The sequence below is a fragment of the Sus scrofa genome, chromosome 3 (assembly GCF_000003025.6).
Source record: "Sus scrofa isolate TJ Tabasco breed Duroc chromosome 3, Sscrofa11.1, whole genome shotgun sequence".
Taxonomy (NCBI): domain Eukaryota; kingdom Metazoa; phylum Chordata; class Mammalia; order Artiodactyla; family Suidae; genus Sus; species Sus scrofa.
In genome coordinates, this window is record NC_010445.4 from 63,584,664 (window position 1) to 63,612,269 (window position 27,606).

The following is a 27,606-nucleotide window of genomic DNA, read 5'->3' on the forward strand; positions in this document are numbered from 1 at the left end:
AGGGGAACTCCTCAAGGGTGTTTTGAAAGTGTGTTAAGCATCTCTAATCAGCATCCAACACTGAAGAGGACATTTACCAACAGATACCTGTGGTTATTCCAGAAAAAGAGATCACTCATATCTACATACAATCATTCAAATTGTAAACCAGGAATCAGATGTTCCTATAAGACATAAGGCAAAGAGATATGAAAGATCAAACATGAGGAAAGGGAGAGAGAACTTTAGGTGAGCTCTTTCCTTTTTTTACTTTTCAGTGTGTTGGCCCCTAAGAGGCATGAAATTAGAACTCACGAAAAACAGCCGTATCAACTTGCTGTGGTGACTCAAAAGTTGTCGTTTCTCGACTCAACTTTGCTGAAACACTTGATTCATGTTGTTCTTATTTAACCTAATTTGCATTGATTTAATCAGGGCTGGTATGCTTTAAATACATAATAAATTGGGATTCTGCAACTTAGATGACTTAGAATAGCTAAATTTCAATAAAGCTCATTTCAATCTGTTAATGTATATGGTTCTGCCAAGGGGTTTAAAGCCGTAGAAAAGATGCAGACTTGCCATGTTAGAAGTGGGAAAGGTTTAACATACCATCCAGATGAAGTGATTTGCAGGATAATAATGTGAAAAGCAATATATATATATATATATATATATATATATATAAAATATATATATATAAATAATATACACATATATATGTTGGTGTTTTTTAAATTACAGCCTAGACGCATCTTCTACGTCTTAAGTAGCATACTTAGAAGAAAACTCACATATAAATGCAGTGAATTTAATTTTATTCTCTTTCCTTCTTGCCAACACTCAACTCTTTTCTGCCTCTCTGTACCAGCTCTACAAATCAAGTGACATCCAGAGTGGGACCTCTTCTTGCCCATTTGGCAGGCTCTATCACCACTCTGCCAAACTGCTTGCATTAGGAGAATTTTCTTCCTAGCAGCCATAGGGATTGGGTGGCTTGTACTCAAAATACTTGCTGAATGGCTGGCCAATGTTTACCCCTGCCTGCCCCAGCTCCCCAACTCTTTAGAGTTTATGGCTCAATCAGCCAGCCTGCTGTCAAGAATAATTGTCTTGGCAAGAGGGGAAAATACTTGATGGTGAAATTGTTTATCTGTTAAAGTGTTCCGCAGCTCCTCAGAGGTGCCAGGACAAGACCTGCAGGTGCCCTGCCTTAGGCAGGAGGCAAGAGTGGTAGAGAGGCAACCACCAAGAATGGTAAAGGAAGACCACCATTTTGGTGTGAGACAGGGAAAAAAATCCCATTGGTGCCAGTAACGAGCTGTGAGACCTTGGGTTATCACCCAATGTCTCTGTACCTCAGTTTTCTCATGGGCAAAATTAAGGAGGTTGATCTTCTAATGTCTCTTTTAGCTCCTAAGACAAGATGTGATGTTGAGGACGTTTCACATTTGTTTTCTTTCCATTCAAATGATGCATCTCAGAGATGAATGACCAGGGCAGAGCTCAGATAAACACAGAAAGGAATGATTCATGTCCCTGTTCATATGACTTTTCCTGAAAGGTACCACCAGTCTTCGGTGACTTTGATTTCACTGGTAGGTATCTTCAGCTTGGATGTAAGGACCAACCTCGTTACCTGCCCAAGGCCAATCCAACCCAGGAGCTTTGGTAATTCACTTCATTCTTATCAACATGAGTACAGCTATTGATAATGCCCACTTATTTTCAGTTCGTAAGAGACAGAAATGATGGGAATTCAAAAAGAGAAGCTGGAGATCCACATAAACAAAAACATCCTTGAGCATCTTTGTCAAGAAGCTAGGCTTGTCTGCTCACTTCCAGAAGGGTTTCTCTGTCATTTTTTTTTTTTTTTTTTTTTTTAACAGATGACCAACAGGTTCCTGACGATAGCAACGTAGACCCTCTCCAGACCAGCTGGAACAAAGACAGAGTTCATCATAAGAAGCTTAAGGAGCCCATCCATAAATGATTGGCAATGGACATAATCAGGCAAATATCTCTCTTCATCCTCAGAAGACACAATGTGGTAACAATCTCAAAGCTTAAGTAGGGGTGAGTGTATGGAAAGAGGTAGGTTTCCTTAGGGTTTAAACTACCCCTTCTCTGCTTATTCTCCCTCACATCATCTTGGAGTGGAGTGTACTGCAGGGCTCTGTAATCACCATGAACAGCACGTCAGGGTCAGCCCTCCTGGTGTCAGACAGCAGAATCTTTCTTTAATCCACCGGGACCCCACAGACATCTATGGAGACTGGTGAAACCCCGGCGGGATCTCAGGCAAGGAAGACTCCCTGCCACTCTGGCTTTCCTACCGCGGAGACCAGGATGGCTTCCCAAATCTGCTGAGTTTGGAAAGCATTCCCCCATCCGCCACCTAAAAGGGCTGGCCGACTGCAGAACTCCAGTGACCGCAAGGAAAAAAAAAAAAAAATCTTAGCTAAGCCCCCACAATCATTGCTTTCCTGTAGCTTCTCTCAAGTTGCTTTTCTACAGCAAAGGACCAAATGTTGATTTCGCTACAGATTCCTACGTATCTCTTACACGTAGACAGCTTTAAAGGGGGAGGGGAAACATTTCCCAAGGGGAAGGGGGAGCGGGACAGAATATTTCAGTCTCCCACTTGGATATATCTTGTCATTGATGATGCTAGCCCCTATCTCCATCCCCTCTCCCCACCCCCTTTTTCTTTCTTTCTGAAAAATGGACCAAAAAAGCTGAAAGTGTTTTCCATTTTATCAAAGAACATATATTACTTTAGTGCTTCGGGAAAATGTTGGTTTTCTGCCCACCCCTTTTCAATCTGCCCATGTCTGAGGTGCTCCGGGAAGACGCACAATCGTGAGCAGCTTACGACACTCAGTGAGCAGTAGGTGCCTGTGCAAGCTCGCGCCGCACACTGCCTGGCGGAGGGAAGGAGCCCGGGCGCCGCTCCCCGCTCCCCGCTCCCCGCGCCGCCGCCCGCGCCGCCCGCCGCCCGCACCTCCCCGCCGGCCGCAAAGCATGAGCGAGCCCGCTCTCCGCAGCCGCCCCGGGCGCGAATGGCAGGCGGTCTCCGCGGAGTAAAAGGTGGCGCCGGTCAGTGGTCCTTTCCAATGACGGACATTAACCAGACTGTCAAATCCTGGGGAGTCGCGAGCCCCGAGTTTGGAGTTTTTTTCCCCACAACGTCACAGTCCGAACTGCAGAGGGAAAGGACAGCGGCAGGAAGGCGAAGCCCCGGCTCCCGCACGTAGTTGGGAAACTTGCGGGTCCTAGAAGTCGCCTCCCCGCCTCGCCGGCCGCCCTTGCAGCCCCGAGCCGAGCAGCAAAGTGAGACATTGTGCGCCTGCCAGATCCGCCGGCCGCGGACCGGGGCTGCCTCGGAAACACAGAGGGGTCTTCTCTCGCCCTGCATATAATTAGCCTGCACACAAAGGGAGCAGCTGAATGGAGGTTGTCACTCTCTGGAAAAGGGTGGGTAAGACACTTTTTAATTAAATTCTTTCCCGAAGAATTTTTTTTTCCTCCCTTTTCTTTGCTGCAGCATCTAACATGGACCAAATCACCATCTCTTTGATCTTTCCGTGGCTGTGAACTTTCTATGCTGCCCAGCTTTCTGCATGCTTAGAGGTGAACGTGTGGCTTTGGGGAGGGGGGGGTCCTTCTTTATTTCAGTATATTTATTTGATTTTTGCCCTTTTCTCCCCCTCCCCCGCTCCCCTCCCTCGGAATAAAATATGATGTAGATTTCTGACCGAGCGCTTCCAATGGACATTCTCCAGCCTCTCTGGAAAGATTCTCGCTAATGGATTTCCTGCTGCTCGGTCTCTGTCTATACTGGCTGCTGAGGAGGCCCTCGGGGGTGGTCTTGTGTTTGCTGGGGGCCTGCTTTCAGATGCTGCCCGCCGCCCCCAGCGGGTGCCCGCAGCTGTGCCGGTGCGAGGGGCGGCTGCTGTACTGCGAGGCGCTCAACCTCACCGAGGCGCCCCACAACCTGTCCGGCCTGCTGGGCTTGTCCCTGCGTTACAACAGCCTCTCGGAGCTGCGCGCCGGCCAGTTCACGGGGTTAATGCAGCTCACGTGGCTCTATCTGGATCACAATCACATCTGCTCGGTGCAGGGGGACGCCTTTCAGAAACTGCGCCGAGTTAAGGAACTCACACTGAGTTCCAACCAGATCACCCAACTGGCCAACACCACCTTCCGGCCCATGCCCAACCTGCGCAGCGTGGACCTCTCGTACAACAAGCTGCAGGCGCTCGCGCCCGACCTCTTCCACGGGCTGCGGAAGCTCACCACGCTGCACATGCGGGCCAACGCCATCCAGTTCGTGCCCGTGCGCATCTTCCAGGACTGCCGCAGCCTCAAGTTTCTCGACATCGGATACAATCAGCTCAAGAGTCTGGCGCGCAACTCTTTCGCGGGCTTGTTCAAGCTCACCGAGCTGCACCTGGAGCACAACGACTTGGTCAAGGTGAACTTCGCCCACTTCCCGCGCCTCATCTCCCTGCACTCGCTCTGCCTGCGGAGGAACAAGGTGGCCATTGTGGTCAGCTCGCTGGACTGGGTCTGGAACCTGGAGAAAATGGACCTGTCGGGCAACGAGATCGAGTACATGGAGCCCCATGTGTTCGAGACCGTGCCGCACCTGCAGTCTCTGCAGCTGGACTCCAATCGCCTCACCTACATCGAGCCCCGCATTCTCAACTCCTGGAAGTCGCTGACAAGCATCACCCTGGCCGGGAACCTATGGGACTGTGGGCGCAACGTGTGCGCCCTGGCCTCGTGGCTCAACAACTTCCAGGGGCGCTACGATGGCAACTTGCAGTGCGCCAGCCCCGAGTACGCACAGGGCGAGGACGTCCTGGACGCCGTGTACGCCTTCCACCTGTGCGAGGAGGGGGCCGAGCCCACCAGCGGCCACCTGCTCTCGGCCGTCACCAACCGTAGCGACCTGGGGTCCCCCGCCAGCCCGGCCACCACGCTCACTGACGACAGGGAGGGGCAGCTCGACAGCACGCTCGAGCCGGCTACCGTGGCTCTCCCCGGCGGCGAGCACGCCGAGAACGCCGTGCAGATCCACAAGGTGGTCACGGGCACCATGGCCCTCATCTTCTCCTTCCTCATCGTGGTCCTGGTGCTCTATGTCTCCTGGAAGTGTTTCCCTGCCAGCCTCAGGCAGCTCAGACAGTGCTTTGTCACGCAGCGCAGGAAGCAAAAGCAGAAACAGACCATGCATCAGATGGCTGCCATGTCTGCCCAGGAATACTACGTTGATTACAAACCGAACCACATTGAGGGAGCCCTGGTCATCATCAACGAGTATGGCTCGTGTACCTGCCACCAGCAGCCCGCGAGGGAATGCGAGGTGTGATCGCCCCAGTGGCTCTCAACCCGTGCGCTACCAAATACTCCTGGGCAGCCGGGACGGCCCGGCAAGCGCCAGGCTGGGGTCTCCTGTCTGTGCTGATATGCTCCTTGACTGAAACTGTAAGGGGATCTCTCCCAGAGACTTGACATTTTAGCTTTATTGTGTCTTAAAAACAAAACAAAACAAACAAACAAAAAACCGAGATAAAACACAACAAAACCCCACCCCACAATCTTCAGGACAGCCTATCTTAAATTTCATATGAGAACTCCTTCCTCCCTTTGAAGATCTGTCCATATTCAGGAATCTGAGAGTGTAAAAAGGTACCAATCATTGATTTTTTTTTTTTTTTGTAAACTAAAAGGTTTAAAATAAAATAGCATTTACAGTTTTTACAGACTGGTGTAACCTAAATGAATTGTTACCTGTGTTAAAAGAGAAGCAACAGTTAAAATTTCTGTGTGTGTGTATATGTGTGTGTGTGTGTGTGTGTGAGAGAGAGAGAGAGAGAGAGAGAGAGAGAAGGAGAGACAGAGGAGAGAGAGAGGTGGAGTGATCTAGTGGCCAGAGGGGGAAAACCCAGAAATTCAAGAGCAAAGTAGCCAGGCTCATTTTGAAACATTAAGAAGGACACAGCTTTTCAGGTGGATGTAGCCCACATGATTAAGGACTGGGGGAAAAAAAAGACGCTTTATATTATTTGTAGGGGGGACACAGTGCAATCTAGCCACTTGTAAGCAAGTAGAAGGAGGACTGAGCACCCATGCTCAGCCTTTAAGGCAGCAATCATTGCAAATGCTTTTTAAAAGGCAGTGTCAAACAGTTTTTTCCTACGAACAAAAACCATTTTTTTGGTGCTTAATTCAAGCATCTTTCAAATCAGATCAAAATCTCACCCCCGAAATACCCACTGGGTCATTATTTTCCTATGCCTTTGCTTCATCAGACTTAGTAGCATTTGTGCCCTTTTCTATACTCTCCCAAATGAAAGACCCTCAGCTCCTCCTCTTTGTGAACTAAATGAGGGAAATAAGGTAGAATCCAAATGTTTGGTGGTGCAGGCTGGGCTTTTCTGGAGTCGACTGCTAAGACTGCAGCAAGCTTAGGCTCTCAGCAGTGACAGCACACTCCTAGTAACTGTGGGCAACAGTGGGAAAAATCCTACCTCAGGCTGCATGCCTACCTGGGTGCTGCCTGCAGAGGTTGTGATACAGAAGCGGTGGGGGTGGGGTGAGGTGGGGGACATGAGGTTTTGATCCTGTGTTCGAATATTCCTGAACTAGGAAAAATTTGTTGACCCAGGACAGAAAAGCTGCCTCTTCTCAGATTGCCCTCTTGTGTAATGCTTGCTTTCTCTGGGTTGTTTTAGTGTGTTTCTGTGTTGGGGTCAATGGCTGCCCCTTCCCAACCTTAATAGGCTTCCAGGTCCATGGAGACGGAGGATGTTTCTAGAACTAAATTAAAGAGTGGTAGCAGTTGGAGGGTGAAGGGAAACGAAAGAGGGAGGAGAATGCGTGGTGGGTGGGAGGGTTCTTTCACTGACAATTTAAGCAAAAGTATGATTGAAATAAGCTGTCATGAATGACGGCTGGTGAATGAAGGTTGTCCATGTCCAGAAGTCTTTCTCGAACTCAGATGCTCACCCCTCTGAAAGATCCTACAGACTGGCATCTTTTTTCTTTTTTAAGAGAGAAGTCTAAACAGCAGGAAGAGGGATGGGGGGCGGGGGATGTGTTCCACCCTCTCCCTAAATGCAAATGTCTCCAGGCACCTATGGAAAGAGGCAAAATCAGCTGTTTGAAATGCAGAGTGGCATCACCAGGAGGTTTACTTAAGCTGAGGATTGGTAGTAGATTTCTCTTCTGCCTATGGAGAAACCAATATGCCTAAAAATACTACTTCTAAGAGGTTCTTTCAAGAGAAATATTTTGCAAATGTCTCTGAGATGTGAAGCCTTGGGAGAGTTTCTTACACACACACACACACACACTCACAAACCATCACTACCACCACCAGCTCATCCTTCCTGACAAGAAAACTTCATCTTATTTTGTTTATAATTAAAGCATGAGTTTATGACACAAACCATGCATGCAACCCATTTAGACCAGTAATACTCTAGAAGAGAGGTGCTTTGATAACTTTGAGAAGGGGGCTTTGGATTTAGTCTAAGAATGTTCATTTGGAAATGCCATTGTCAACAGCCTATCACTGGGAGGGCAGGGGTTGCAGGAACATCTATAATTAAACCCCAGGAAAGAGATCTCTTCTAGAAGATAACTTAGATTTTCTGGGGGAAAAAAAGTGCAGTTGAAGGATTTAATTCAATCCTTGGATTCCATTGATTTAATCTCCTCATAGGAAAGCTACTGGAATCCAGTGCCCAAAGCTGCTCTGTTCAGTGCACTAAGGGCTGTGTTGGTGTGCTTATGGGGAAAGCCTCCAGAAGCAAAGCCTTTCTGGCAAACATCAGAAGCACAGCTCCACCTTCCCCTTAGAAATATGAATATTGGAAACTGGAGAATTTATCGCCTATCCCTAAGAATCCCTGCCCCCTCTTCTTTTTTAAATGGCCATGAGAAAAAGCAAGAGAATAATGGTGCTTTGTCATATGCTGCTGCCACCCCCACCTCCCATATGACTAAACATCACATATGTAGATCTGAAGTCCATGTAAATCTAAGGAAAGATTTTTATAAGGTGGTGCGATCTGAGATCTGGAGAGCAAATGATGGCCATAGAGAGCTATGTTCTAAGTGTATGTGTGTGTGTGTGTTTGTAGGCAAGCAAATATGTTTTCTACACCAACAGGAATTTAGCACACATCATTTCATGCTCCTGTGCCTCTTGCTTTGGAGAATGGCAGGGAGATGGAGAAAGCAAGAATAAGGGAAATCGGTAGTTTTAACTAAGATTTTATGACACTTGAAATCTTTTCTTTCTTAAATTAATTGATCTTTAAGCTTCAAGAAACTTGCTCCGACCTCCTAGTTTTTAAAGGTGTAGCACCTTTTTTTTTTTTTTTTTTGGTTCTTCCCACAGAGGTTGCTAATCTCATGGTCCTGTGCTCCTTGGAAAGAATTTAAGGCCACAATCCAAGTCTCTTCCTGGGCATTGTGATGGATTAACCCTCCAAGTGCAGTATTTTCCTGATTAAAGTTCAGTCATGCCATAGAGGGTTTTTTTTGGATATTTACATAGGGAAAAAAAAAGTCCTCTCAAATGACAAATCTCTCAGATCAGTCTCAGCCATGGTAGTTTTTTAGATGGTATGAGAGGGAGCAGGTTAAATGAAACTCATCCTTTGGCCTTCCTGGTGCTAAAGCTCCTGCCCCCATAGCTGAGACCAACACTTACTCCAGGCTCTCAAGGCTGCAAAGTTGCCTTTACAAACAAAGGGCGTTCCGGTCAAAGGAAACTTTTAAAATTCATTTTTATATTCTCTCAAGCTACTCAAAGTGTAAGACTGCCTTACCTTTCTCCCTGCCTTCAGGAAGGAGACATTTGGTATGAGTTAGCGTCAACAACACATTTCTGAGTATGTGTAAGTAATTAGAGGGGCAAACACCACTTGTTATTCCTCTCAAGTTTCCTAAGCAACTGCACACAGAGCACTGGAGGGCATAGGGGCCTCCTGTGTTTCTGGATTATATTAATTGACCTGTCAGCAATTATGGCACCTATTCTGTATGGCACGGTCATCTAGAAGGGGCATGGATGGATCACACATCCTGATAAAATGAGAGGCATCAGACATCCTTCTCACAGAGAATAGTACCAAGAGACCAGAATTTATATCTGTTTTGGAGAACGGGTATTATAATGTTTCAGGGTAGTCAAAATAAGCATCAATTATCTCCTCTAGATAGGTGGTTATGTTGCTTGATTTAGGTTGGTCATGATAAGGATTTAGCTGGAATATGACTATTAAACAGTTACCTGCAATATATTTTGAGAGAAGTTTAGGGACACACACACACACACACATATATATATATGTGACATTAATGTGACATATAATAATCACACACATATTATTCTGTCATGTATATGTGTGTGTGGTTATATATATATATATATAACCACACACACATAGGATCACATTATATAACAACCCCCATCCCAGCATTAATTATCCTCCTACTTTCTTCTTCCATGATCAAACTTTTACTCTGGAAAGGATCTGATAAAATCAGTCACAATTAAGATGTAAAGGACTTAGGTGGTGATGGCATTTTTCAGGCATTAGTTAAGGCGTTGGCAGAGGCTGTGCAAGCTGAGAGCTTCACTTCTTGTCCATAGGAGGGTGTATGCCTGCTACCTAGTGGTAAGAGCCAGCAAAGCATTCTTTGGAGAGCCTGCACCAAACTAATGAGTTCCACCTCAGGGTTATGAAAGGTATTTATTTCTCTGTTAAAAAATGCTCCACTCTGATATTTTTTTTCCCGGGATCCTGGAGGCAAAATTCTTGCTTCTGCCTGGGTACTACCTCCTGTCCTTCTTCCATGGGACTTGGTTTCTGGTTTTTTTGCTCAAAGCAAAAGGCCTGCGTATTTTATCCTTAAGGCTTAGTCAGGGATGTAGATGAGATGGAGGAATTCTTTAGAGGGTGGTTACGAGGTATTGGAGCCTTTATCTAGACCTTATCTATCTTTACACAGGAACCTGAGGCTTACAGAGGAGGAAGATTTTGTGCAACACCTAGCTAGTTGGAAGCATGGGGTGTTCAGTCTGGGGCCCTTTCCACTATACCCTGTTTCTAATTTCTCTGAATAGCTGAATAATTTCTCTGAATAGTTTTCTCCTCCATTCCTCCACCCAGCAAAGACCCTAGGACCGGCCTGGGCTAAGGGTACATGCTCACCATATTCTTGGTGGATGACACGGGTGCCACGCTCAAATCAAGGAATATCCATCATGACTTCATTTGCTCTGGCCTCTGGTAATCGGGCCATGCAGGACTCTGCCAACAGAGGGGACCTCTCACAGACTTTCAGGAGCAGAAAGTCCAGTTGATCATCCAGTTTAAACTCTAAGCAGAGCACTGTGGATTCAGAGAGACTAATATGTGCCAGGTATCCACATATTATTGTTGAAGATTTATTCACATTCCCTTCTTGGCCATTAAATGGGCTGTGTCTCAACCAGGGGCAAATCTGCCACCCAGTTACCAATTGGCAACATCTGGACACATCTGTGATCTTCATGCATGGGGATGGGATGCTACCAGCATCCAGTGGGTAGAGGTCATGGGTCCTTCTAAACACCCGATGATGCACAGAATGGCCCTCTCAACAAAGAATGGTTAACCCTAATGTGCCAAGGATGCTCAGGTTGAGAAGCTCTGCTCCACCATCTAAAGAAACGAGGCCACTGACACCAAAAAGCTCAGCTTGGAATGGCCTTTCTGAGGAGTTAGGTTTTAGTTTACCTACATCTATTGCCTTTGAATCTTCCACTCTCTTGCAAGGCAACTGGCAGTCAAAATTAACATCCTCAGGTTGGCTGCTAATCAGCACATGAACCTGTAGTTAGCACACACTTCTCAAAGAACATATGGCAAAACTTAAATTAACTGGGACAAAACTTGTCAGAACTCTCCATTGACCCACTTTTTCTCTGGCGATACCTCATTTAGGAAACAGGGGAAAAAAAATCAAGTTTAGCAGTGGATATTTAATTAACAAAAGGAAAATGAGAGAATTTGATATTCCTTCTGGGAGGTGTTCTGATGTCTACCCTGACAGGGCTTCCCTTTCTCCAACCAAGCCTGGAAGGTCTCTAGGGTGAGAGTGGGCTTTCATTTTTAAAATGAAGGTGCTTAGTCTAGTGAGTGCTGGAGATATTAATCAGGGAAATGATCTCAGACCTTAGAAACAGGATGGGCTGGAGATGCAGGCATCCCAGACTGAAAGGTTGGCAACATGGATAAGTGAAGTTCACGGGCATATGACATTATGGAAGAACTAGAGAGCTCACTTAAAAAATGCAATTTACGGGAGTTCCCATCATGGCTCAGTGGTTAATGAATCCGACTAGGAACCATGAAGTTGCGGGTTTGATCCCTGGCCTTACTCAGTGGGTTGAGGATCCGGTGCTGCGGTGAACTGTGGTGTAGCTCGCAGACGTGGCTCGGATCCTGTGTTGCTGTGGCTCTGGCGTAGGCTGGCAGCTGTGGTCTTGATTAAACCCCTAGCCTGGGAACTTCCATATGCCGGCAGGAGTGGCCCTAGAAAAGGCAAAAAGACAAAAAGACAAAAAGACAAAAAAAAAAGCACTTTACTTTTAATGGGTCTCCTGGTTAATCCACAGCCCTACAGGGTAGGTGGAGAGAACGCTCTGGAGGAAACCGGGTCCAGAAGTCAGGAGAGATGGCCTTTGGACTTGGTGCTGGTACTCACAGGCCTTGGGTTTACCTGGTAATCATTTTACCTGCATAAGCGTCTCTCTCTTTGCCTTTAGAAGGGCTCATTTGGGTCTTCCCTAAGGACCCCTTTAGTTCTGGGCTTCTCTTTCATCATTTTCCCCAATGATATAAAATAAAAGTGGTTTTCAAGCTAGTGCCACTTAACCAGAAAATTAAAATTCCCCCCAACTCCCATTCCTCGGATATTCTGATTCATTAGGCTTGCCTACGTATGAATGAGAAAAAGTAGATTAAAAAAAAAAATCATAAAGAGACCAGGGCTTGGGAGAGGGAGGTGGGGATGCTGGAAAACAGATGAGAAAGCACAGGCATGTGTGGGTGGGAAATAGGATTTTTAGAATGTGCAGGAAGAGACGAAAGGAAATCCTAGGGAGGACACACTCACTCACACTCACCCACACGTGAGCATGGGAGACATAGGGATCTGTTAGGAAGCGAAGCCCAATAAAAAGGCTGAAGGATGCCCACTCTGGTGGGGGAGGCAGGGGATGGAGTGGGGGCAGGGAAGAAGTTCAGACAGACATTTGTACAAGACTCCTAAAATAACTTATCAGATTTGAGTAAGTGGCTGCATTGAATACTAGGAGTTCAGAGCCCTTTAGTAAAATGAGGGAAGGGGGAGGGGCAGAGAAAGGGAGAGACAGAGAAAAACAAAAGCCAAGGAGGAAAGGAGGAAGGGAGAAGAGAAGAGAGTGGAAAAAAGAGCAAGAGGAGAGGGAATTTGAAGATTTGTGTTTTATATTGATCAAATAATCATTACAAGTAGCTGTGATACACCCACTCTACTCCGTGACCCTTTTTAGTCATTTCTTTTCTTATTCTGATCTACCAGGTTGGCTATTTGCTTCTTCTCAATACAGTGTTGGGAAATCATTTTCTTTCCCTGCTTTATGAGGAAAAAAAAATCATTTTCCAGCTGCATCCTTCTGTCTTTTGCTCAGCTAGGAAAATGCTTCTCAATTCTGGCTGCACATGGAAGCCACTGGGGAGCTTTAATAAATATTGATGCCTGGGTCCCTCCTCCAGAGATTCAGATTTAATTGATCTGGAGTGTGGCCTTAGTGAGGAGCTGTTTTAAAACTCCCAGGTGATTGTAAAGTTCAGTTAAGGTTGAGAAACTCTGAGCTACAGGGTCATAAGAATCACCACATTCACAGCTCAGCCATCTATAAATAAGATCCATAAGGCTGACTGAAGGTCTTTAAGAAACCACCGCTAGTGGCTGGGCTTGATGGGGGTCAGTGTTAAGTGAGAAGCCCCCACCATGGCATGGACTCCATCTGGTGGGGCTGATATTGTGAGAAAGATGTCCAAGCACAGATGTGCTTGTCATTTATTTCTGAGCACTCTGTAGTTTCCTAAGTATTCTTTCCAATTATTTTACTTATTTAGAATCTTCCAACAATCTCTAAAGGCAGACACAAACTTGTGCCATTTTTTAGACAAGACTCAGATCAGGAGAGGTGGCAACCACCAGGCCTAACACCTGGAACTGCATCTTCTCATTTTCTCTCTCTCTCTCTCTCTTTTTTTTTCTTTTTAGGGCCATACCCTGTGCGTGCGAGGCATGTGGAAGTTCCCAGGCTAGGGGCTGAATTGGAACTGCAGCTGCTGGTCTACACTACAGCCACAGGATTGCAGGATCCAAGCCACATCTGCGAGCTAATGGCAATGATGGATTCTTAACCCACTGAGCAAGGCCAGGGATGGAACCCACATCCTCATGGATCCTAGTCCAGTTTGTTAACTGCTGAGCTGTGAAGGCAACTCCTGGAACTGAATTCTGTGTCCTTCTCCCTCTACCACTTCCTTTTCCTTCCCTGGCTGTGTCATTATGAAGAAGGGCTGGCCTTGCTCTAAATACAAAAGTCAGTAATTCTTCTAGAAAGAGTCCTGGAGAACACATTGCCCACGTGTTCCTATACCCTCTCCTCCAGCTGGAGTCTGGCAATGACAAAGTCAGGCATCGCAGTCACCCTACTGCCCCTTTTGTGCCCCTACCCCACACCAAGCTGACATTCTTTTCATTTCTATAGGAGCCTCCACGATATCCCAGACACTTTCAAATAGATGCCAGATCTTTCCAGATACCTCACATTAAAATGTTCCCTTTCCACTCAGCCCACTGCCATCAACTTCTTTACCAGCAATACTTTAAGGAATGTGAAAACTAAATCCTGGAGGAAAATTGATGGGTGGATGGTGATAACAATTTTGCCCAGGGATTTCTGCAGCTTAAAAAAGGACTTTGGGGGGAATAACCTCAAGAAATTGTTCTAATGCTAGAATCTCAGGTTCTGAAACAGCAGGATGATGTACGTTTGGATGAAAGATCCTTCCTTGTTCCTCTCAAATGAAACACAGGCTATTGCTCATATATAAGACCCGATCTACCAACAGTTTATAGGGCTTAAAATAAAGCCAGGATAAAGATCGAATCTTCCAGCCTATTTTATCTCCTTAAACCAATGTCCTCTGTAGAAATCATGTATTATTAGATGTTCACCATCTGTATGTTTATCTTCAATTAATAGTTCTCAGTATTGCAAACTAAGTGTGATAGGAACTTCTAGCTCAGAGATACTCTACACAGCCTTGGATAAAAGTGAGATGGCTCAGTCAGTGGCAAGTGAGAGCTGGATTAGTCTGCCACAGAAAGGTCTGGAAAAGCCAAGCTACACACAATTAATGGAACAATGCAACAATCTGTCTTCAGCTGGCCAAGGCAATCCTGTCATTTGTCCCTCAGCTGCAAAACAACCATGCACTCTGTGATTTTGTCTCATTGTCTGCTCCGCAGTGATTGCATTTGCTGTGAAATCTATATTTCCCTGCAACTGAGTCCCTTTTTCTCCCTCTCCCTCTCTCATGTGTTTTAGTCTAAAAATAATGGTCCTTCTTGAAATTCAGCCTCACTCTTTTGCTCGCTGTCCAGATCATTTTTATCTCTTTCTCATGTTGATCCTTTTTTGCATATTCTTTCAAAAATCATAAAGGTACAAAAAGAACAAACATACTGTAAGGAAGAAGAGGAGGAATCATGTCATAACTGAAATGCAACCAAAAGTAACATATCACTCAGATTTTTTAGCTCCAATTATATTGATCAATTCGTTCAGTCAAAGCACAACATTTCCTGTTTAGAGATTAAGTAAACACTTGCTGAGTGAACAACAGCTTGAAGGTGAGGCACTAACAGGAGGGCTGTGCTGAGAGTCGAGGTACACCAGACTCACCATGAGTAGGTGGAGAAGAAGCCTCCACTTCGATCTGATCCATTTATGAAAGGCAACCACTCCCATGGGAGTCTTTACTAGGTGCCTGGCAACCTGCTAAATTTTTGACATTTCCTCATTTAAACCCTGCAATAAACCTTTATCCCTCCTTATACAGAGGGGTAATTAATATCCTCATTTTACAGATAGGTAAACTGAGGTTTATAGAGGTTCAGTGACTCACCCAAGGTCACTTACCTTAGTAGGGGGTGTCAAGCATTGAACCTAGGGATACAGTGCTTGGGGTCAATTCTGGCTGAGTGACTTTTGAAAGTTACTTAACCTTTTTGATACCCAGTTCCCTCATCTATAAAATGGGGATAGCACTAGTAGGAGAATTTAATTTTTTTTTTTTTTTAGGGTCACACCTGCAGCATATGGAAGTTCCTGGGCTAGGGGTTGAATTGGAGCTGCAGCTGTACCCTGCACCGCAGCCACAGCAACACCAGATCCCTGCCACATCTACGACCTATGCTGCAGCTCCCAGAAATGCTGGATCCATAACCCACTGAGTAAGACCAGGCATTGAATTTACATCTTCATGGATACTAGTCAGATTCTTAACCTATGGAGCCACAATAGGAACTCCTAAATAAGTTATAGAGAATTGAATAATATATTCTTTATAAAGTGCTCAGAATAGTGTGTGGTACGTGGTAGGTGCTAGACAAGTAGGGTTTCATTTCTTTATTTGTCTTAATAAAGACAAATAAAACAAGGTCACATAGCCTGGCCAGAGCTTCAAGGTCACGCTATCCCCATTTTTGTTTTGTTTTCTTCTGTGATAGGGTTCCATCCAAAAATCTGAGTTCCTTATAGATACTGTAATCAAATTTATGGTTACCAAAGGGGAAAACGTGGGTGAGCAGGGATAAATTAGGATTAACATATATACACTATTATATATAAAATAGAAAACTAACAAGGACCTATTGTATAGCACAAGGGAATTTACTCAATATTTTGTAATAACCTATATGGGAAAAGAATCTGAGAAACAATGGATATATGTATATGTATAATGGATTCATTTTGCCGTACACCTGAAACTAACATTGTAAGTCAATGATAGTCCAATAAAATTTAAAAACACAAAACAAACAAAACCCCCTAAAAGTCTGAGTTCCTGAAAGCACTGGGTCTGAAAGAAAAAGTTAAGGAAACAGCATAAAGTCTGGAGATAGAAACACACACGTGTCTTCCTTTATAGCTTTGCAATTGGCCCAGCTCTTAGCCTCGACATTCCTATTTGGCTTTTTTCTGCTTCTTAATTGGCTTGGCTGTGCCACTGGGAACAGGCAGCCCTGGTGAACACAGCCCAGTGTGCATGACATTCGTGTACCCATGGAGATTTGGCCAAATCTTCTACTTCTATGCATACAGAAGGCTGGCCGCCAGCTCAAGGGAGCATTTTTCATGTGAGTCTTTGGCAATACAGCAAAACTCATTTCCACATCTGAGCTATTTGCTCTCTGTAGTCAATTCCTGAAGGTGGAAAGCTACTACACAGCTTGTGATTGTTATCCAGCTCCCAAACTCTTATTAAATATCGGCAACATTAAATCATACTGGCCCCCGAGACACTAAGCATACATCTTCGGCTGTAACAGGTTTGCTGGTGTTTATTTAAAGATTTTTTTTTTTTTCCCCTCTGTGCATGAACAGCCACAGTTTGATGCTGCTCGGGAAAGTGTAACGAAAAGAGAACACGTTTGAAGTGGACGCTCTTTGGGCAGAAGAACCCATGTTTAAAGAGGTGGAATCCAAGTTCCAGCTTTGCCACTTTGCTGTTGGCCACTGGGCAAGTCGGTGCCACCTGACCAGGCTTTTCTCTTCCCTCTGTAGTAGTGACTTGGGGCTTTCCTTCTAGTTCTCTGATCTAGATAGCAGAGTGTGGAGTTAGGGGGGAAGGAAAGCAGGAGATTTCTAATACAGTCTCCTCTGCTGTTGCTTATCAACAGATAAAGCTGTGAATTCATCAAACTTCCCCCAAGGAAAGGTTCCAACCTTCCTTAGAGCCCTACCCAAGCCTGCAGAGATTGTGTTGAGTCAAAGGAAATGCTCTATTTTGCTTCTAGGGCATTCACTTAGGGAAAGGTGAGTCTGTTCCAAGCCCCAACCTGTTCCTTGTGATTTGATCACAGAATGACTAAAGGATGTTCTGCCCTGGCTGTAGATAGGCATATGGGAAATCCTTTGGCCATCATGAAACCCCATCACATGAATCTATGCTACTAGGGAAAGCAGTAGCTATTGGGAAATTGAGGACCACCTTAACTGTAGTGTGTTGTGTCTTTACTAACTTGTTTTCTTTTTCTTTTTTCTTTTTCTTTTATTTTTGCCTTTTAGGGCCACACCCGTGGCACATGGAGGTTCCCAGGCTAGGGGTTCCCAGGCTAATTGAAGCTACAGCTGCTGGCCACAGCCACAGCCACAGCCACAACCACAGCCACGGCCACGCAGGATCCAAGCTGCCTCTGTGACCTGCACCACAGCTCACGGCAATGCCAAATCCTTAAGCCACTAAGAGAGACAAGGGATGGAACCCGAAACCTCATCGTTACTAGTTGGATTTGTTTCTGCTGCGCCACAACGGGAACACTCTAACTTGTTTTCTTATTTGTTGCTTTTCACTCTCTCCCTCCCTCCTTTCCTTTCTCCTTTTTTTTTTTTTTCTCAACTATTCCAGGGATTGAACCTGTACCACAGCAGTGACAACAATGAATCCTTAACCCACTGTGCCACCAGGGAACTCCTGTTCCCTTCCTTTCTTCTTTCTTCCTCCTTCTTTTAAATTTTTTTTTTTTTTTTGGCTTTTTACAGCCACACACCTATGGCACATGGAAGTTCCCAGGGTAGGGGCCAAATCAGAGCTGTAGCTGCTGGCCTATGCCACAGCCACAGCAACACCACATCAGAGCCTCATCTGTGACCTACACCACAGCTCATGGCAACACTGAATCCTTAAGCCACTGAGCAAGGCCAGGGATCAAATGGGAGTCCTCATGGCTACTGGTTGGGTTTGTTACCACTGAGCCACAATGGGAACTCCTTAAAAAAATTATTTTTTAACTGAACTTATAGTTATGAGCTACAGTATGTGTACCCAGTGGGGGCAATATTGAATCTAAGAAGTAAAAATTGGCTCTTACAGGGATGAAAAAAAATCTTAATAATTATATGCATAAAGCATAGATATACATGTGGTATATGGTGCATAAAGAGATATACACAATATATCTATGGTATTAAAATTTCAGAGTGAAGGTACAATTGTGGGGGGGAGGTCCCTCAAAAAAATCTCTTGAGGGGATAGATAATGGATAAAGAGGTTTGAGAAATACTGAGATTGACAATGATTAACATGAGGAAGAGACAATAGCAAAGAGTTAAGGCATCATAGCAGGTCACCATCTGAGATTCTGAAAAGCTCCAAGGAGGTCTGGCTTCCTCAATTATGAAAGCTGGAATTGAGAGATTATTTGAAAAGTGAAAGTTTCACTTGGGGAACTTGGTCTTAATCAGCCCCTCCTACACATACCATCTCCCAGAGTTGTCTTTTCTTGAAGGTTTCATAACGTATTAGGAAACAAACAAAAACAAACAAACAAAACACCTTTGGGGTGTGGAATTAATAGACAGAGCCCTGGTCCTGGCTCCATCACTTACTAACTTAGATATATCACCTCCCTGTGGACTTCAGTTTCCTTGTGTGTAAAATTCAGAAACTAACCCCTCTTCAGCCTGTTTCAAAAGGATCTGGTAAGGATCAAAGGAGTAATGTAAGTGACAAATTTAACAGCTATGTAGTATCATGCAAAGATTTAAAGCAGTGGATGGAGGAGGGTGGTGACATATGGGTGGCCACCCACAGTGTGACTTTAGAAAGCCACGTGCTTCAAATTCTCCTCCATGGGGAGTGGAATTCCTGCTGTTCCTCACTGCTCTGAATTAAGTCCCTCATGACTCCTCTGTCCAGAGCATACTTAGCAGGGAAGCATCTACTAGATTGTTGGCTCCCTAAGGGAAGGGCCTTCTTTCACTTGATTTGGTCTCTCATCAGGTAGCACAGAGTCTGACCCAAGTGGGTCTAATGTCTTTTGGGCAGGTTATGATCTGAGCTTTAAAATCCCTGGAGTTCCCGTTGTGGCTCAGCAGTTAATGAATCCAACTAGTGTCCATGAGGATGCGGGATCTATCCCTGGCCTCGCTCAGTGGGTTAAGGATGTAGCGTTGCCATGAGCTGTGGTGTAGGTCGCAGACGTGGCTTGGATCCCGCATTGCTGTGGCTGTGACCATCAGCTACAGCTCCAATTCGACCCCTAGCACGGGAACCTTCATATGCTGCAGGTGTAGCCCTAAAGAAAAACAACAACAACAACAACAACAACAACAACAACAACAAACCAAAACCCTATTACATTCAAATCTCAAAAATGGACCTACCAATACAAGTTCTTGGGAAGATGATCAGAGATGTTGTATATCGAGTTGATCACAGTACTAGTTGATAAGTTCTCAAGCAATATTAATTCCCACCCTATGTAACCACTGTATAGTCACATGTTGTATTTATTATACAAACAGACTAGAGGAGAATTAAAAGACATTCGTTTCTAGAAATGGATTCTAAGAAATAGCTGTAATAGGTTAATTTAAAGAAAGCATCAAATATCAGTAATCTAAAAATCATCTCCATGGAGGGGAAAGTTAGAGTTTAGCAACTACAGTAAGTGGGGAAAAAAGCGCTTTCTCTGCGAGCCAAGTCAGCTGCAATGCTTAGTTAAGGAGGTTACAAGCCTCCGCTCACACAGATGCTCTAAGACTTGCCACAGGTTTTTGTTTTTGTTTTAATATAATGATTCTTTCCAGTCCTGTCAACAGACCCAGTCCTCTTCCTCTGAGCACAGCTCTCCCCAGAAGCAGCTGCCTGCTAGATCTCCTAAGAACTTCAGTTGAGACCTCCAGAGGAAGGGGGAACAGAAGGGCACCCTGGTTCAATTTAAATCAATTATTGCATCATCTCACTGCCATCAAGCTCACAAGCGCACGTGCTGCTGATCTGAGTGTTCACGCACAGGCTCTGGCTGTGGTCCCATATCAGTTGGCTGGTGAGACTCCGCCTCCTGGCTGTGGGTACCACAGCCCAGCAGCCCCGAACTGCAGCAAAATCCAGCAACAGATTCAACAGCCTGCAGCCTACTGGGTTCCACCCAGGGCTACCAAGCCCAAAGAATTGGGATGCAAGCAGATGGGGAAAAGGGAAAGGGTCTGTCTGTGTTTTTATTTTTTATTTTTTTTTTAACCAGGCTCAGCTCTTCGGGAAAAAGGAAAGCAGAATCGGGCTCTGAGCTGGTGCCCTGCCAAGCTCCCTCCTCTCCCTTGCTATCCAAGCACTCCACCGTCTGTGCAGACTGCCTAACAGCAATTTCTGGAAGCACGCTAAAAAGTCCGGGCCAGCACTGAAGCAATAGATTCCCGGTGTCTGTGTGGTGGGGTTTTAGGGATTTTATTTTTCACCTAAATTCATTTCAAAACGACCAGCTCTTTGAAGCACATCTGTTAGCCACAGCTTCCATTTGTAAACTGAGACTGAAGGTATCCTCTCTAGAGAAATTCCTGAATCGTCTCTGTAGTTCAGTGCTTCCACTGGCAGTTTGGCTCACAGAGTATGACCAACCGTGGTAAATATTAAAGGATGTTAATAAAAATGAGATAAAACCCCTAGGGATCTTCTTTCTTGTCCACATTTTGCTTTGCTCACTACTAAAGTTTATCTTGACAGAGAATTTACTTCTCTGATCCACATCATTTCCCAAAGCAATTTTCCAACAGCAAATAAAAATTTGTGGTGATTGCAAAGAGGTTTTTCAAGCCCTGTGCTAAAGAGGCCACGGGGTTTCATCTGTTTGTCTCACTTTCAGGTAAACATCCCTCACTCAGGACACTATCCCTGCGGGACCCTGGGCAGCAAGTAGGGGTGAGAGCCTGAAAAAAAAGGCTCTTAGGTTTCCAACATAAACAGGCTTGATAGGGGAGGGTGGTTAGAGTTTCAAGAGCAAATCTTGAGAGGGAACTAAGTCATTCATTAAGAAAAGAATTGCCTAAGCCCACATAGCCATGTTCTCAGATGGGATGAAGCACTAAGCAAACGAAATGCCTTGACACCACACTGAAGTTAACCTGGTTAACCCAGATTACATGTGTACCCTATCAGAGGAGTGAGTTTACGCACATATCATGAGATAAAATTTGTGTTCTTCTCTTTGTTGTGTCTGCCTTGTCTTGAGCCCGGAGGGCTCTAGGGGATGAAAACGATTGGACTTGGGAATAAAATACACCCACACTTGAGTCCCACCAGATGAGTGATACAGGGCAAGCAAATAAGCCTCTTTGATATAAGGGTGGTTTAAAATTTCTGTCTTGAAGGTTTGGGGAGGAATAATATTAACTCATATAAAAGATTTTGTACATGTTGGGCCCATAGACAGTGTTCAATAAGTATGATTAGTATCATCAGCATCCTATTTATCATTATCACCATGACTTTTGGCACTGAGTGTATCTATTACCACTGAAGTGTGTGTGTTGACTTTGTACACAGTGAATCTCCTTTTCAATGCTATTTGCAATAGAACAGAATTTATTCTATGAAAATCACTCCATGGACTCACATAAAATAATACACGTGACGGCACTTTATAAGTTGTGAGCTTTGATGAAAACATAAGCCACCAGTAGGGAGTCTTCCTGATGTGTCGGAACCAACCCACAGATGCTGAAGTCATTTCCATCTTCCTCCCTGTGCCTGTGACTTCTCTGTTCTAGCCTTTTCTTTCTAATCATTCAAAATTTCATGATGACGTGACATCTAGCTCAGGTTCTAAAGACATCTAAGAAGACTTTCCCGATGCCGTCAGCTCACCGTGGTTCTTTCTCACCACAGAAGGTGTTAGAACATTTATGGACCTTAGCATCCATGTTTACCAGTCTGGACTGCTCCAGGCAATCTCCTTTTCATTGTCTCTATTATTAATTTACTCGTATACCATGCATGTATGTTTTGTGTCCCTACACTTCATGGTCAGGAGACAACTCATTTGCATTAATTCCATTTAGTTAAGTTTCTAGGCACCATTGAAGCAAAGAGAACAAGACATGACTCTGCTCCCAAATGGTTTACAGTCCAACAGGACAGGTACGATGTCCACATATAGAATGACAACCAAAGATGGAAAAGGATACATCCACAACAAAAGTGTATCAAAGTCTTCTGAGGACACAACAAAAAGAGAGGGAAATGAGTGGGACACAGGTTGGTTGGGGGGGTTGACAGGCAGAATGGAAGGAAAGGCTCTCCTAAGAGAACCATCCATTATGTGCCCTAGCATGGAGACAGGCAAATGAAAGGAAGGTACAGGCCAAATGCCCCGGCAAGGTGCCTAACAGCGTGTCATGATTTGATGGGTTATAAGCAGATACTTAATCAGCAGAACAATCTAGAATCTAATTTTGTTCCATTTCAGTAAGGAACGTATCCTATTTATAACAGGATGAGTTAGGGAGAAAAGAACTAACCACTCTTATATCTAACCCTGTACTCACTGTTAGAGGTAGAATAAAGTCCCAAGAGGTTTCCTAAGACTTCCTGAAGGGACGTTCTGTTTAATAATCTCTGCATCTCAGAGATTATTAAATAGAAGGAAGTATTTGAAAAGGTCACTGGAACATCCAAAACCTAGAGAGGCTTGAGAGAATGTCTCTTGAGATGGAAGGGTAACATGGTTGCAACCAGCAGGGATCAGAGGAGGTGGCAGTATCCTACAGGGGAGTGGCTATGAGGGGGCTCTCAAGGACACTGGGTCATAGGCACCAATGGGTCCATCCTCAGAAAAGACTCCAGCAATGAGACCAAACATGGCATTAAGCAGCAGATGAGTCTGCCTTCGAGGAACCAGGTGAACACAGACAATGATCAAGTAAGTTGAGGTCACATGATCTGAAGACCAGAGCACCATTCCTGAGAGTTTTGGACCAATAATGGCCTCCAATACCATTGCATAATCAAGAGGGGTTGGCACGGTACAAGAACCTTTATAGTTAATTTCCCTGGTAAGAAAGCAAGCTTCAAGTAGATTAGAAGCAATTTTAAAAGAAAATAAAAAGCCAAGTGAAATATTTTCACTCTTGTTGGGAAGTCAATTTTATATCCTACACTACCCCCCAAGCCATGTTGAATAATACCATGCAAGCAGAGTGGCTAAAATGTTATAGGGATTCTTTATAAAGTCATGTTTAGAGGTTCACCAATCAGGAAACCATTTATTTTTTTATGGTATTTGCTTTCTTTTTTTTCTTTTTTTTTTAAATTACTTAATGAATCTTATTACATTTATAGGTGTACAATAATCATCACAAACAAATTTTACAGCATTTCCATCCCAAGCCCTCAGTGCATCCCTCCACCTCTCAACCTTTCTCATCAGAAGACCATTTAACTCCACATCAGAGTTTGAGTGTGTCATAAACTTCCCTGAGAAGTCCCTAATTTGCATTCCCCACTGGGAGTCTTGCCTGGATTTTCTGACTTTTATCTATTTGTATGATTACCTACCAGGTCCACTGGAGCAAAAGAAAGGTCTTGGTCAGGGCTGATGACTGGATCCTTAGACTATATCTCTTGTACAAAGACCAAGTAAAAGTACCTATCAATCTCTCCATGAATGCCCTAGAAGAAACTCTAAAGCACTCTGAGGCAAGAGAGTTGAGACACCTGGGCTTGATCTTGAGGCACTAGATGACTGCCATGTAGGAATGGACATTTTGAGTAGGACACCAGTCTGAGAATGAAAACTGTAACAAGAGAGATACCAGTGTGGTAGATGCTGTTGGCAATCTGTTCAACAGTCATTCTCCACCTTATTTGTCCATGATGACAGAGTCTGTCACTATGATAAAGGCTACAAAAATTATAGGCTGGTTTTGCCAGCTTCCTTGAAGCCAGGTCATGGTGGACCAGTGAGTAAGATGTCTGCAGGAGAACTTCTAATGGATATTTTATTCCTAGAAAATCTAAGTGATATGCAGAAGGAAATGTCCTTCTATTTTGGCCCATGGACAGCCATCCTGAATCCTGCAATGAGCAAGCATGAAGCCTAAGTAAGGTAAGAGGGCTGAGAAATGGAAGGAGACTGGGTCTCTGATGATAACTGCTATGCCCCAGAGTCTAGCCTGGGGAATCTACCTCTAGACCTGTTGCTGTGTGAGATAACAAACAATCATTTTCCAAGTCATTGGAAAGTGATTCTATTACTGGCAACCAGAAGAATTTTAACTGACAAACAAAATTCTAGATGGAATGGGGTGGAGACTGGGGAGCTTGAAAAGCTAAAACCATTGGGCTGACATCTTAAGGAGCCAGAGAAAAACAATATCTTTCAGGAGGCAGGGCTGAATCCTTGTCTGCTTTTGTGAGGATTTTGAAGGATTCTCAGAAATAATGAGAAGGTGATTGAAGATCAGAGATGATGGAAAGGAAGGTATTGATGGTTTTACAACAGTGCTGAGAGCCCACAGCAGTGACAACACCAGATACTTAACCACTAGGCCACCAGTGAACCCCCAACACTTTAGCAATTGTTAATTTCATTCCTTGACTGTCCACTTTAGGACTGAGCAACTTGATGAAGTTGGGGCCACTTTATCTTTGAAGTAGAGTAAGGCCTGGCAGTATTGTACTGTTTAGAATTAGGCCTCCTTAACTCCCCATGAAGATAGCTTCTTATTTTCATTCAGTTGTTAAATCTCCATTCTCGTCTTCTAAAAAACAAATTTCTTTAAGACATTAAACCCACTCAACATAAATTTGGGTTGTCCCACCAAATTTACTATGTCCCTTGCTATAATGGCTGTTGAAGCAGGAAGGCAGAATCCCTTCCACTTGTGTTGCCATGAATAAGAAAGATTAATCCATTTACACTAATTGTTCCACCATCAAGGAAACTGAGATAACGCAAGTGCATATACCTGGCATGAAGCCTAGAATTCACCCCTCAATAATTATTCATGGCCAGCCCCATTTCCTTTCCCTTCTCCTTCTTCTCCCCTTCTCTTTCTTACTCCTTACTTTCCTCCTCCTCCCCTTCCCCTCTCCTCTTCTATTCCTTCTTCCCACTGGATGTTCAGCATACCCAGGGGCTGGAGAAATATCATTCTGCTGTATGACTAGCTATCCCTCTGTCTCTAGGAGGACAACTTCCCAGCTACCCCCAGCTTCAGTAGACGTCAAGGAAAGGCTTATACAACTTGTCATCATCTGCTGTACCTCATCAGATATCTTTCCATTGAAGCAATGCCATAATGTGGGTACTTTCCTAGCCTATCAAACTAGACTCATTGATAATTCAACCTAAAACACTTGGGAGTTCTATCTCTGGGGTTGCATTTGTGAGGTTACTCCCTTTGTTTGCATGTAGGTCTCACAGGCCAAGTCTATCTCAATTACTTGCCATTTGATTCTTTATGCCTACAGACACCGATGTACCCTTTTTAGAAAACAGCATCTTAAAACAACTCTCCACTACTCTAATCAGTGCTTAGAGCCTTTACTCTCAAGTTCTCTTGCTTAAAGATTAGTTGTATATTTCAGGGGAGTTACTTGGTGGTCCAATGGTTATATTTGGTGCCTTCACTCCCATAACCTAGGTTCAGTCTGTGGTCTGGGAGCTGAGACCCCACATCAAGCCACTCCATGCCTCAGCCAAAAACATTTTTAAAAAGATAATGTGTATTTCAGATTAAAACCTCTTGTAAGATGCTCATTCCCATCTCTTTCTCTCATCCTTCATATTACTATAGACTGATTTAGAAGATCACATAGGCTTGATTGCCATAGATTCAGAAGCTGCCCTTTTTATGAGCTCCAATGACTTCACCTCCAGAAGCGAAGCATTTCACAGACTTGCATGTAACAGTTCAATGGACTTGGTCTTTGAATTTCCAATGAGTTCATAACTCTGGCCTGGGCCTTGACAATGCACTGTCTTAACAACACAGATCCTGAGTGAGCACCCAGAAACATTTCTGAATATATCCTGTGTACAGCTATCTCTGGTCATCCTAGGGATCCCAAATCCCCTTGGATCAATGGAGCCCAAGCATTTCAGCAAACAGCCAATTACATTTTATGGCTCTCTTGAGAAGGCAAAAAGAAATGATTATGGTGTGTTTCCATGCAGCATTTCAAAAAGAAACCTTTCACAGGGGGGAGAGGGGTCAACTTACTAAAGGAAATAAACAACACTACGTGCTCACCAAATGCCTTTCAGAGATATCTAAGAGTTTTTTGCCAATGAAAATTTGCTCTCTGTTTCAAGAGATGAAAAATAAAATCAAGAGGGAAGGTCAGCACAAGATTATACAAGGGCCAAGGCCAGGAACTCCAGTGGTATGCTAATTAGCATTGCATTGCAATATTTTATCTAAATGCATGCATCCCTATAGGGCTCAAATTGAGGGTATATGATTATGTTTTTATTACATTACCTAAAGCTCCAGAACCTAAGGTGATATGTATAGCCCCACTTATGTGCTGACCTCTTCAGGGCAGTGGGTGGACAAGTGAGCAAAAAATAGCAATGGTCCAAACTATAGTCTGGAGACAATGGGTCCAACCCCAGTGCTGTTTCTAACACAGCGGAGAACCTCTGTGCAATGAAAACCTTCTGGAACTTCCCAGCTCCAGTCCATACTGGTGCCAGGAATCATAATCTACTATTTGCATTATACTGCAGAGCTACAAAGCACTGCACCTAGCACACACGATTCCATTTGATCAGCTCTGCAAAGAGCAAAGGGAGGAGAGGAACAATATTATGTGAGATCATACAAAAAGAGATAGGTCCTGACTTTGACATTCATAGAATCATATGCCATTTACTTCTTAAGTAAGAGTAATACTTAAGTAGCTACTGTTGAACTGATGAGAAAATTGAGGTTCAGAGAGGGTAAATAAATGTCCAATATCCCACAGCTAATGCCATTCTTCCTATTCCAAATCTAACAAATGTCTCTTTTATACAACAGGTATAAATAGAAAGGGAAGCTTGCCTTTGCTTTAAGAGTTAAGGTGGGACAACCCCCTCCCTTTTTTTCTACGGCCACACCCATGGCATATGGAAGTTCCCAGGCCAGGGACTGAATCTGAGCTGCAGCTGTGATCTACACCACAGCTGCAGCAATGCCAGATCATTTAATTTAGCCCACTGTGCCGGGCCGGGGATGGAATTCATGACTTTGCAGTGACCCAAGCTGCTGCAGTTGGATTCTTAACCCATTGTACCACAGTGAGAACTCTGAAAACCTCCTGTTTCTGTCAAGCAAATCTCTTGGGAGACCAGGTCAAGACAAAGAAATCTCAGTGTATTGATACTGTATCTCACTGGGCAAGGATAAACACATGGCTCCTTTGTGATAGGATGTAAGGGACCACGAAGAGCCTCATGGTACAGAAATGGACTCTACAGATTGCTCTTTTTTTTTGTCATCATTAT

At 44.3% G+C, this 27,606-nt stretch overlaps 2 protein-coding genes across 8 annotated transcripts in view; one reads left to right on the forward strand and one right to left on the reverse strand.

Moving 5' to 3' along the window:
• Window positions 1-27,606, reverse strand: part of CTNNA2 (catenin alpha 2) — a 1,212,918-nt gene that overhangs the window by 379,591 nt on the left and 805,721 nt on the right. The gene's annotated exons all lie outside the window — the stretch shown is intronic.
• Window positions 1,121-5,705, forward strand: LRRTM1 (leucine rich repeat transmembrane neuronal 1). 3 transcript variants are annotated; one of them, XM_005662417.3, is made up of 2 exons: window positions 1,121-3,612; window positions 3,729-5,705. In XM_005662417.3, exon 2 carries the CDS (start codon window positions 3,788-3,790, stop codon window positions 5,354-5,356), a length of 1,569 nt encoding a protein of 522 aa, XP_005662474.1. In that variant the 5' UTR covers window positions 1,121-3,612; window positions 3,729-3,787; the 3' UTR covers window positions 5,357-5,705. The 3 variants fall into 3 exon arrangements, with proteins under 3 accessions (XP_005662474.1, XP_005662475.1, XP_003125000.1); XM_005662418.3 differs by having other exon boundaries at window positions 1,121-3,460; XM_003124952.6 differs by having other exon boundaries at window positions 1,121-3,456.